The sequence below is a fragment of the Siniperca chuatsi genome, linkage group LG18 (genome assembly GCF_020085105.1).
Source record: "Siniperca chuatsi isolate FFG_IHB_CAS linkage group LG18, ASM2008510v1, whole genome shotgun sequence".
Lineage (NCBI taxonomy): Eukaryota > Metazoa > Chordata > Actinopteri > Centrarchiformes > Sinipercidae > Siniperca > Siniperca chuatsi.
This window is the reverse complement of record NC_058059.1, coordinates 9,170,680-9,183,747: the sequence shown is the minus strand read 5'-3', so window position 1 is coordinate 9,183,747 and position 13,068 is coordinate 9,170,680. Positions and strand designations below refer to the sequence as shown.

At 38.9% G+C, this 13,068-nt stretch overlaps 1 protein-coding gene across 9 annotated transcripts in view; it reads right to left on the bottom strand.

Annotated features, from left to right (window-relative positions):
- Positions 1-12,731, bottom strand: part of mapk10 (mitogen-activated protein kinase 10) — a 38,527-nt gene extending 25,796 nt beyond the window's left edge. For 3 of the 9 annotated variants that reach the window (XM_044174425.1, XM_044174428.1, XM_044174431.1), the window contains exons 1-2: positions 12,397-12,731; positions 647-718 (exon numbers count right to left, since the gene is read on the bottom strand). In XM_044174425.1, the coding sequence (XP_044030360.1) occupies positions 647-718; positions 12,397-12,399 (75 nt within the window). In that variant the 5' untranslated portion in view covers positions 12,400-12,731. Of the gene's footprint in view, positions 1-620; positions 719-12,396 lie in introns of all 9 variants that reach the window. The other 6 variants (XM_044174430.1, XM_044174423.1, XM_044174424.1 and 3 more) reach the window with 6 other exon arrangements.
- Between the last annotated feature and the right edge of the window lie 337 nt (positions 12,732-13,068).

The following is a 13,068-nucleotide window of genomic DNA, read 5'->3' as shown; positions in this document are numbered from 1 at the left end:
AGTGGCTATTAAACATCAAGCTTTACATGCATATGTAATGTGAAGATCACATGCAAAGCGTCTTAATAATTTGAGCTACAGTGGAATAGCCTGTAGCATACCACGCAGTTCTCACACAGAGAGACTTGTGATATAGACTGTGGAGTTTATGAAATTATATGCCCACAGGAGTTTTGTATTCACACTGTCACAACTCAAGAGGAGATGGGCGATTAAGCTTCAGTTAGGAAGTCACTGTTTCGCCTTTAGCTGAGATCTCAGTGTCAGATAAACTAAGGTATTGAACTTAATGGCAAATCAGGTCTGCCTGAATTATTTTAGCTTTGCATGAAATTAATTATCAACACAAGGCTAGAAACTCTTCACCTTCTGAAAAAATTATCTTTTCTGCGGGATATTTACACTAGAGCTCTTAATCACAAGTGGAAACCGTTTTGCATTTCACATTAAAAAATCTAACAGGATTATGCTCCTTTTTATCTTTATTCTTCAGTAAATGTTGCTAATGTTTGTAAACTCAAACAGTTCTTGGGTTATCTCACTTTTTTACACACAGAAACACAACAATATCACAACATATAGAGCAGTGAAGGGGAAATGGAAGTGAATGAATACTGTACCTTTTTTACCTGTAAGGAACACACACCTGACAAAAGGCTATCTTCACATCCAGGATTGGTTGGCTGCAGTTATATAAGAAATGTCTGCTCATAAATACCTGCAAGACACAAACAGAGAGAGAGCCAGAGTCAGAGAGCGTGTGTGGTGTGGACATCAGTAACAGGAACTTACAGTATGTGAGCTGAAATTTCTTATATATATATATATATATATATATATATATATGATGGGAAATAAACTGACCCCAAACATATAAACTGTACTCTATTGTATAGATGAACACAGAGAGTGGTACATTCATCTACATCTGGATTTATCCAGAATCAATTGCAAAACAGTCCATATACTATACAATAGAGCAGTTTATTTTATCATGGTCTTTTATGTGTACAGTGATGGAATAGTTGTTTGGACCCTTGTACCTTTCCTGGTGTGGGATTAAATTCTCCCAGAGAATTCACTGCTGTGTTCTCTCTACTCTGTCTCCATCATTCTCAATGAAAGTGAGAAAAACAAGTCATCACTACCCACTCCTCTATATACAAGAACTGACCAATATATTGATTCTTCATCAGAGTACAATATAGCATGGCTACAATGACCAATGTCTATGTGTTTCAAGATGACTTGGGTTGAAAAAAAGACCCGAATAGCTGGTACTATCGAGGAGGGAAAGACAATATTGTAATGTTTGATGAAGACTTCCTGGCTAATATTTCTCCTCCTTGTACTCCCCTCTATCTGCAATAAGGCTGATATCATAACATCATGTCAAGATGTCAGTACTTTCTGGGGGTTTTCTGGAGTTGTATTAGCCCCCTAAAGGAATAGTTTCACATTTTGGGAAAAATGCTTTTCACTTGCTGAGAGTAAGATGAGAAGACTGATACCACTCTCGTGTCTGTCTGTTAAATATGAAGCTACAGCTAGCAGCTGGTTGGCTTAGCTTAGCATAAAGACTGGAAATGGCGGAAACAGCTAGCCTGGCTTTCTGTCCAAAGGTAACTAATTAACACACTATATCTCAATTGTTTAATTCGTAGAAAACACTAAATGTGAAAATGACAAGTTGTGGTTTTACAAAGGGTTATGTGCTGGACTATTTCTTGGTTTGGCGCAGTCACTTCCTGGAGTCATGTCGTCACCCTGACACAGCGGAGATTCCAGGAAGTAACCGCATGATTTAACAAACTAGATATAACGTGTTAATTAGCAAGCTTTAGAGGTGCTAGTAGGCTGATTTCGGCTCCTGTCTTTATGCTAAGCTAACCCGCGGCTGGCTGTAGCTTCATATTTAGCATACAGAAATGAGTGGTATCGATCTTCTCATCTAATTCTCAGCATGAAAGCCAATATGCTTATTTAGAAAGTGTTCTAACTATTCCTTTAAAAAAGTGAAAGCTTTAATATGTATCCATTTGAAAGTGTACATATATGTCCTCGGTGTCTATTGATTATTTAAAGTAAAGAAATCTATGACATATGAGTTGTGCAACCCCATACATTTGTGAGTGATTTCAATCTTAGCACTATGAATACATATATAAAGAATGCACTCAACAAATACATAATATGAATGTAATATATACATAACATTTCTTCTGTCATTGTATCATTTTGACATTAAACTCATTAACCTCTTCAACCTTCAGGGGACCTATGAGTTAGGAGTTTATTTAGACACGGAGGAGATAATGCATGCAGTTTCACAGGGTTATATTTAATACTGTTATCATAAATGAAGCAAGCTTCCAAAGAGCTTGTACCATCAGACATTGCATTTGCATAAAAGTACTGTAGTCATTTTTGGCAAAGCTGGGAGGCTTTTACTGTGAAGGGGCAGTTAATTGGTCAATTTGGTTTAAATGTAGATTTGCACATTTTCTTTCTTTACAGCTTTTTTTGTTGGCAGATCAGTTCAAAACATTGTAAGAGAGGAATAAAGAGGAAAGAAAGCTCTGAATGACACTGGCTCCCACATTAAGCAGGAGTTAGATAGGCTGCAGCTATCGCTATGACTCTGGCTTCAAGGGTTTTCTAGGTAATGAAGCTCCCAATGTGCTAATGATTATGTCCTCTGAATAAATTGATATGTGGTGTTAATGTTGGCATTGAAAATAACAGAAAAAAGATTTTCGCTGGCCTAGCAAGAGTGGGGGTGTGGTCTTAAAACAGCAACAAATGTCTCCAAATGGTTTGGTGTGTCCAACAGTTGAAAGAATATGGTTTTGCAATTTGCTCTCAGGAGGTAAATCTAGGACTTTCTGAACACAAATGTATCACTTAGCTCCACCAGCCCCTCCAATTATGTCACAGTCAAGGCTTTAGTGTCTGTGCTAAATCCAAAGGGAGCAGGGCAGCATTAAAAAAGAGATGTGGGACACAAAGGAGTGAGATTTTTGGTTTGGCCTATTTAGGCTGGCCTTTTACTTTAGACCCATGCAGTGTCACAGTACAAAGTGATGGCTGGCATTCCTACCGTCTGCATTTTTTTGTGCTGCATTTGTATGAGCCATATGCCATAGTAATTTGTGCCCTTAAATTTTGAGCAATTTGAAGACTGACTGAATCACTATATTGCCTGTATTACTGGAGGAACCAGGCAGGAATTAGGGAGGGAGGGAGGGAGGGAGGGAGACATGATAAATTAAGAGTAAGAAATAATGCACAGGGAAGGGTACGAGGATTATAGGTTAGGTTATGAGGAGAGAGGGTTTTAGATTTTTGTGCATAATCCATGCATCAGTTGCAATTCCCCAAACTGCTATTGTAATTTCACATCACAGCTGTATGTTTGACATGACTAACATCACTGCCACCAAATTAACCAGCACAATATTTGCTATTAATCTAACAGGTCAATACCGAATAAGCCCGGCCACCTAGCTAGCTATATCTGTGCCATTTTAATCTTCAGCCATGTGTGTACATAAGATATTAAACCTCTCACATGGCCAAAATATTTGTCTTCCAGCAGTATACACTATAATAATTCAAACACCACCTGGATGATCTCTGAAGATGATAGTAGGCTGTGTGGGCAAACTTTAGCGCTACATTCCTACATTAAGACTGGACAAACCTATCTGGTTTAGATGGTGGTTTTCTCTTTATTTCACAATATAATCAAATTATGTCACTGTAAAACAACAACATGTATGTATGTAGAAATAGGTCATGTAATGTAGAAACAGGTTAATGTAGAAATAAGAAATAGGTCATAATGTTGCTAAATTGTAACTGAGCTGTTCAATAAATGGCTTTTTTTCTGATGGAATGCATTTTGATAACAGGATCAACAGATTAGCACAGGCCTCTCACCACCAACAGGACAAATATATGGTGAATATACTGCATGGTTTCACCAGAATGAACCCTGCTTGGATGTACTCATATGCAGTATCATGACATCCCTTTAGTGAGAAAGAGAGAAAAACACTGATGAAGAGGAAAGAAAAACAGAATCACGATGTTATAGCATTTCATTTTTGTGTTAAAAATCAACTCATGACAATGTTTGTCTTATATGTCGTTTTCATATGTTTTTCATTTCAAATAATAAAATATCTGATGGATTATCTCAGAAGTGATGTCAACCCTGTAGGTGTTTGACCAGAAAGTATGGAGCAGAACCATAAAACTATGCAGCATCTTAACTGGATAAAGACAATAAACAATTTACCTTGCAGCTATCATTTACACAGCTTAACAATAATGAGTTAGGAAGTGGCTGACTGTCATGTCATGAAAAAGATGAATTGATTTGAACAGTTAATCATGAAGATGCAACGAAAATGACAAATTTAATCACGCTACAGCTATTTATTCCCTTTGTGAAGGACTGTGGCTGTGAGTTAAGTGCTTCATCAGATTTGCTCTGTGACAGAGATAATCTGCTGGAATATTTATTTTTTGGTTTACTGTGGTTTGCTCTGCACCAGCTGGCACCCAGGAGAGAAGCACTGCTGTGCACGGGGTATCTTCAGCTTTTTGTACTGTGAGTTTAGTGTTTAGTGGTGAGGATCAGTTAGCACCAGGGGTAAAACTGTTGATCAACTTTAAGTTAATGACACAATTACAATTAATGTAAGCTTTGACAAAACTATAGTGTAATACTACAAAGTCCCTAAAGAGTGGTATTTCCTAACTTCACATGCCAGTGCTACTACATTGTTTGTTTTGAAACTCTATTAAAAACTATAGCTGTGTATTATTTGAATCCCAGTGCAAATACAGTGCCCATTTGTAAGTGATACTACAATACTTGTTTTGAGCCAGATTTACTCTCTGTACTGTTCCACAGACACCATATGGTTGGTACTCAAATAGTATTGAGTTTCAGTATCCAGCCCTTCTCAAAAGTTTTTTAAAAAGTGGAAAGATGACATGGTGGCTTGATCTTCAGTGAAAAACAGAGGAGAGAATCAGAGGAAGATACCGGGATTAGATAACTTTGGCATGATATGAGCATCAACCACTTTTTTTTTTTAAGTTTTCCCTTCTGTATTCTGCTCTTGAGACTTGCTCAAGAGTGTTGCTTAGTGTTGCATCATAGTTTAGAAAGCAACAGTGCTTCGGCAGGATGTACAGGGGTTCTGGACTCTTTGTAGTATGGATTGTATAAAATTGCCAATTTGTAGCAGTCAGTAGGATGTTAGTACTGCTTCTGGAATTGTTGATGCTAGTGTCTTTTGAATTTACCAGCCTGTGATCACAAATTCAAACTAGTTTAAGAGACAACTCATAGCCTGTGCCAAAGCAATTTCATGCAGGACCAATAGAAACAAGTGAGTATGCTCCCCTCAGGCTCACACCACCATGTAATTACTGTGTCATGTTTGGATGTAACCTATGATCGATGAATATCTGGGTGGAATGTATCATTTTAATTGGTGATCAGAGTGGTGATCGACACAGTGGTGATTGCACCATTGGCAAACCAAATCACCTGATGATTTAAAAAAGGACATTACTGCTAAGGATTGAAGATTTTCAAAAATAAAAGCTGCAATGACACTGATTTGGTTCCAATTATCTATTTAAGCAGGCATCAGAACATACTGTGCCACACTCAATTACTTTTTCAAACTGATGATGGGCCTCTTACAGAAAATTGAAAATATATGAAAAGATGTGCAGTATCGCAGTATGTCCTGCACACAAGAACACACAAATGCAGTTCAGCTCACACACTAAAGTCACACGCACTCATAGTCTCTGTCTCTCTTTCATTAACACATTCAGACGCAAATGTATTGCACAATTACAAAAGGCCAGGTGTGTTACACTGATGAGACAACTGTTATTAAGAAAAACTCAAGAATGAAACAAAGAAAAAGACAGATAAAACGAAGAGAACGTTTTAATTATCTGGAATGGGCTAATGCATATTACTGATACAGCAGACCATTAATCTCCAGTGCTGGCCTTGCTGATGCTGAATTGTGCTGGTGTGTGTGTGCATGCATGTGTGTGTGCTCTGCAGTTGTGGCTGATCCTCGGTATTTTGATCCTGGGCATTCTGTTACATCCACCCTCACGGGCATAACAATACCTCAGGCAAACCAGTGATCACTCTGCATCTCTGCATGCTCTGCACTGTCCCGTTGCACAGCAGTAGCTCTTCATATCCAGTATGACCTACCAAAGGATACTTTTGGATTTCTGTTTTACCTGCTAGTTTATTGCACATGCCTGGCAGCCAAGGTGCATATAAAGCCTCTGATTGGACGGCTGGAGGATCAGGAATAAGAGCCACCACTATTAAAACATTTGATGATGGCATGGTCAAATTAATTAATTAGTAATTAAACTGTTATGACCCAATGCACTAGTGTCCCAAACGTCTTGTAGTTTATGCTGTCAGATAAATAGCTTAAATTAGCTTCTTTTGTTGTTGTTACAAAGTGAAACAAGATATAAACAAAAACATTTGCTGAATTGTTTCTATTAGTGTTAATATTGGATTTTATTTAGATGTAACCACCAGCGATGGTTCCTTACGCCAAGTGGGAGATATCGTTGCTGTAAGAAATTCCTAACATCTTCGACTCTGATGCTGACGTGAACGGTTTCACCCACTCAGTTGCTCGTAATTACGGTCTGAACGATGACGTGAAAGCAGCATTATCAAACAGGCCAAAAGGTAAAGAAAATCAGCAGGCAAAGGTGAACATGCTTGTATTTAGACACTGGACATTTTGACTTGTCAAACACAGGTGTAACTAATAACATGACACAATGGCTGCATTTCATTTAAGTGTGCCAGAGACAGTGGCAGGTGTAACTGAATGACATAAATGATGCCTCCATTCCATTTTAGTGTGCCAGTAAGACATACCACTGAGTCAGGATGCACAATACCAGGGAATGTTATTTGTTACACCTGTGGTTTTCCTGCTATGAGATGTCAAAATGTCTGCTGTGATAAAGGTCTTTTGCGCATGCTGGCTCACTGGCATAACTAAATATAATGGAGCTTATTTTAATGTTATTAGTTACACCTGTGATATTTAAAAAAAACATTTAACCATTTGTCATGATAGTCCATTCCATTACTTGTTGGAGAAGTGTAGCCAGGGGACATGGCATGGCAATATCTACTGAAAATGTCTCTTGACTGAAAAGCGTGTTTGACTAGAAATGAATTTCACTGAAACATTGACAGTGAAATATCTCATAGATCGTAACATTTTACACGGACTGCGAAAAAAAGGGATATCTTGTCTTACTCTTAATAACAAGTGCATGTGTGGCAACAGTGTTACAGCAGCAGGTGTTTGAAATATACAATAATGAGGTGCATCTTTGAGCAGCAGTTAGGTCCCACTATCATCCACTCTGCTTTCAGTATGCAGTTTCTGGCTCAGCGTAGCCCACAGTACCTACAGTTCCTATATACAGGAAGATGTCAGTGTTGTGTGTTTCAGTCGCTGTAATCCATATAGCCACATAGGATTTAAGTTGAGTGATAGACAATGTTTTATGTCTGCATTAAATAGCTTGATTTACTGCTATTGCACTATGGGCTACTGATAAAACACAGTGTGTCTGTCTAAATGTCCACTGCACACCAGTGTTATTGTTTCCTGTCGTATCCATCTTTGCTTCCTCTCTTCTCACCACTCTTCTTCCCTCTGTCATTCTCATGCTTTCAGGCTTATACACATTTTGTTAAGGCCACACAATGTGCACCACAATATTCTCCATATTCATCTATGTCTTCATTCTTCCCTCCATCCTTAACACTGATGAGAGCCTGCGTTCTCGCTTTCCTGCCTCTCTTTTGTCCCTTCCTCGCTCCCACCATTCCTGCTCCCAGGCTCCCAGCCTCGCTGCAACCGTCTCCCCTCCCCCACCCTCGGCGCTCCATTGTGAGTGCTTGGTTCAGCAGCCTCAGCCTCTCCTGCAGTATGCAGCCTTGCCTTGCCTTGCCTTTACTGTGCAGCCCGAGCCAAACGCAGTAAAGCCTCCCATTTGGGCTCAGGGGAGGGGAAGGAGAGCACTTCAAACTGCAGATCCAGCCAGGAGAACAAGACAACACTGAATCCCAAGTTCATCTACAGACTGTGAGAATCTGAATGTTCACTGACATCTATTGATTTGTTTCTTAAGAGCTGAAATACACTTATCCTCTGTCTCTGCTCACGTCTGTCGTCACGCTCACATCCCTTGATTCACTTTAAGTAAACAACAGACATGTTAGCTGAAAAACTGCTTACACTGCTATTTTCTGATAAGCCACATGGTAACAACATGTACAGCTTTGACAGGTGCATGAGCACATTCATCTGATTTACAGCTTTTCTGAAGAGAGCAAGACCGGAGCACTCTGTTGAAACCACTGTGCTTTCTGTAAAACAAACCTATCATCTATAAAACACAAGATGATAAAAATATTTAATTTGACATGATCACAGTGCTATTCTGATGCCATGGTTACAGTAGATAATGCTTTCTAAAATAGACCACTGCTGCAAAAGTATGTCTATTCTCTCAATAGATTTTACCACACCTTGTACTTGATGTATTAACAGAGTTGCCCAAATCACTCATATGTGCATCCTAATAACAAATTGGATTATGGATTTCTTTAATATCTGCTGCTATGAATTTAGCTTTAGCAGCTTTTAATAACACCAATCTTTAATGAGAGTGCATTGAGAGAAAATTTGGTGATATAAGGAAGGTTTTCAGCATTGAATTTAGTCTGGAGTTAATGACTCCTCTAAAATCCTTTGATGGCCTCTGAGTTGCTACAATGTCTGACCTTTAGTGACTCCTAATTCTCTTTGCAGATGTGCTGCGAGGAGATTGGGACTGAATCTAACACAGCTTAAAGTCTTGCACTCAACTATGTGCCAAAGCAAATAAAAGCTGCATATTTGTCAGATCAAATCCAATTATGTAACTGTGCATCTCACTCTGCAGGCACAATTCTCTGACTGTAGTGGTAAGCAATACTGCAGCCTGGGGGAATCAAATTTCATGCAGCAAGAATTTCATTTTATTTATTAGAATATGGTAAAAAAGAAAAAAAAACTAACAGAATAAAATGATAGTATCAGTGAAAGTGATGTGAAAGTTTCCCACACATAACTTTCAGTTCAGATCTAAATATAGTCACTGTATTAAAACAGTAATTGTCCAATACAGTAATAATAACTATGTGTAATTTAATGCCAGAAGTTACAATCCTAAAAGCATTAAGAAGTACAGTTTGCTCAACATCAGGCAAGGTAAATAATTAATAAATAAGTGTGTGAAAACATGCAATACTGTGTCACTGTTTCTTCTGCTAAACATAAAACAACTTTTGGCATAATTACATCAACCAAACACTACATCAGTGATAAAGAGAAACACATCAGACTATCATACTTGAGATGTTATTATTCCTTCCTTCTGTCTCGTTCCTGCCTTATTGTACTATGCACAAACTAGCAGCACAACTTCACAAAGATGATACTGGGTGTCCTAAGATATTTGCCTATCTTCTTTTATTCCTCCTTGTTTAGTTATGTACCATGACGCAACTGTTGAATTTAATTAATCTGTGTTAATATTTGAGCTGCTATTTCTTCATGGAGGGATGGATTATTAAAACCACAGTAATACACCGCAAGGAACAATACTCAGCCGGGGTCATTGGGTGATGATAGACTGTGCCGGTGTTCAGCAGTAATCCATCCTCTTTTAATGACGACTTTGAGCTTCCATATAATCATGAGAACATTGGCAGAATGGCCTCCAAAAGACTGATGAGGACATTTTAAGTAATTGATGGTCAGCAAGAATTGTTTAGGAAAAGATTCTGAACTTTTCACATTCAGCCTGAACTGAACTGGTATTTCATTATTTGTCATTTTTTTCTTTGGTTATGCTCCTCTCGTCTGAAAACATTGACAGCATAATATTATATGTAGTTCATGCTGCTATGACTGTTCCTGATTTGCCTAATTCCCAAGTTTAAATGAAGATGCTGGCCTGTTTTGTTGGTGTCTTCCAGGCAGTTCCACAAGACCATAATTCATTCAAGTTCTGTAGACCACTTCTTTCTATTGTGTTTATCCACTTCACACTATTTAACCCATTACATTTATCAATTTCCAATACATGTCATTCCCATTCTTTTCTCATTAAATCCACAATTCTATGTTCCTTTAAGAGCTGAATTATATTGTTCGATCATGTCAACTTCTTAATTGTGAGGATTTGCTGGTTTTCTCTGTTTTACACCATTGTAAACTAAATGTATTTGGACTGTTGGTTGGAAAACAAGACATCTGAAGACGTACCGTTAGACTCTGGGAAAATGGGATGAGAATTTTTGACTATTTTGTGACATGTTTCAGACGAAACAAATAGTCGAAAATAATCAGAAGATTATTTAATGATGAAAATAATCATTAGTTCCTTACTTTGCTGATTAATCTTGCCTGCAATCCCACCATTATTTTGTCTTAATACATTGCCTTATTTTGTTACATAACAAAGGATTAGTATACTGATGATCATCAGCAAGTCTGCAAAACAAAATGGAATTAAAATGCAAGCATCATCTACTGCAAAATATCATTAGTCTGCTGTTGGCTATTTCCACTGATGATTTTCCATTGGATAAACAAGCTGCCTACCTAAAAATCTATATCAGTGAATATCATTTTGTGTAGACCTGCAGTGGCTTCTACCTAAAATAAAACAGTGTTTATAAACTGAAGCTATTTTAGCAATTCAGCAGAAATATTTAAGAACTATTCAAGACACATGATTTGCCACTTGCAGAGGATGAAGAGAAGTAAGGTTAACCTATTTATCTATTAAAAGAAAGATGTCCCTCACTTCAGCCACTGCAGAAACACCCACAAAAAGCTTTAATTGTTAAGCTTTCTCTGCAGCACTTTCACAAGCATTGAAGCCTGCTCCTGAATAATTCAGCACCCAAGGTCACAGCGCTAAAACCTCTCTCTTTTCTGTCCTGAACATGGAGAGTTTGTTGTGACACCTTTAAACCTTTACTGACTCCACAGCACAACACCAGTAATTAGTCCGCGACTGTGGGCATGCATCAAACAAATTCGGGGAAGAATGTGAAATTTGGAAATATAAACATAACAAAACCAGTTGTTTATGTTCACAAATACCTGAAAGTTCAATGTGATGCGATCCTAACACCTCTGTATACTTGCACCTGTGCAATCAGCATGATAGGCAACGCGGGTTCACAGTCAAATGATATGTCTTTCCAATAATCCATGTGCAGAAGAATGCCCAAAACAAAGCAGATTTCGACAAATTACCTTCCTCTGTAGCTTAATCTCTTTTAATCCAATGTGTCCTGCACAGAATGCAGCCCACATTAGGGTGAATAACATCCCATCCCCTCTGCATTATGATTGCTATGATTGTTCAGTGTTAATGACAAAGCCTCCACAAACACTTAAGGCTCCAGTATCAAAACCACCACTGAGGAAAAAAATACCTATATTAATTAATAAATCACCATTAATTCAGACTGTTTGCCTGAGAATATGGCTATCTGCTTTTCAAGCACTACTTATGATGGATCTGAGGCTGGTCCCATATCCCTGGTGAAGTAGTGATGGTCTGCATAATGCACAAGGTGCGCAGCTGACTTCTGAGGGGGAGGATGGACAAACTCTGCAGGCCGACAGTATGTTGCCCATGTAAGGCTTGTGTTTTGAAAAGCAACATTCACCCATCATCCATTTGCACCACTCCTTCACTTCTAATCAAAAATGCATAACGTGCTTCACAACAGTCAAGTGTTTTATTCATTGTTTATTCGCCCTAACACTAGTCAGAATTTGTGGCTGTGGTTCACAGAAATAAATGCATGATTAATTGGTACAGATTTTAAAGTAAGAATAAATAAAGAGAAGTAGATAACAGCCTATTATGTGATGTTATTCTCTATGTCCATTTGGGAACAAACTAATGATTAAGCTCTGTAATATTTTAGCCTATTGTAGGATGTTTGTATAGAGATGGAGAGCGGATGGACAATGTTTAGTCTTGTTAGGCCAAGACTAACGCCATAATGAAATCCCCGCACAGTGCTGCTAGTTGTTATAAAACAACATCAACGGTGAATGTATCAAGATGGGGTTGATTTTTTTTTTCGTCCCTTTCCCACCGAGGCATCGCTAGTGGACTTCATTAACCTTCCCTTCCAATCAATATTCATCACTCCACCCTCCAGGCAGCTGGGGTCCAAGCATCGCATCCACATTAAACAAACCCACCCGGCCTTACCATTCCGTGCCAGCTGATGACGATCCCAGTCCGGTGACAGTCCTTTTCAAAACATCCCGATGGGAAACATTGCGGTGACCATAGCTGAAGGCTTAATTTAAACGTTCATCAAGATGGCGAAAGGGGAAAAAGATCCCCCCCCCAAAAAAGGCGATGAGGAAAGCTAAAGGCAGAGGTGGACGGAACCGAGGTTTGCTGATGCTGAATCACTCTCCCCACCGCTCACCACCTTGCAACCATTGTGCTGCAGGATGCTGGCTGTACCATTGTGGACCTACCAGAGCAGAGAGAGAGGGAGGGAAGAGGAAGGGGGTATAGGGAAATATGTTGCCGTAGCAACCGAACAGGAGCACGTCTGACGTCAAAGCCCGAGCAGAAAGAGGGAGAGAGATGGAGAGAGAGAGAGAGAGAGATCACATGCAGGCTGTGTCTCTGGATGGGAGGGGCGTGTGGGAGCATCTCTCTGATCCCATCCTGTACCGTCCCGCCAGTGCGATCATGAGGCTCAATGAGAATATGGAGCCGGGTGTTATTGGTTAGGTTTGTCTCACTAAGCTGTCTACATCTCAGAGCTCCCATCGACCAACTGCTTTTCAGCAAAAAAAACAACAACCCCGAAACATTTAATGAAAACAAGAAAATACATTGATAATTGGCCTCTCTGTGGATTTA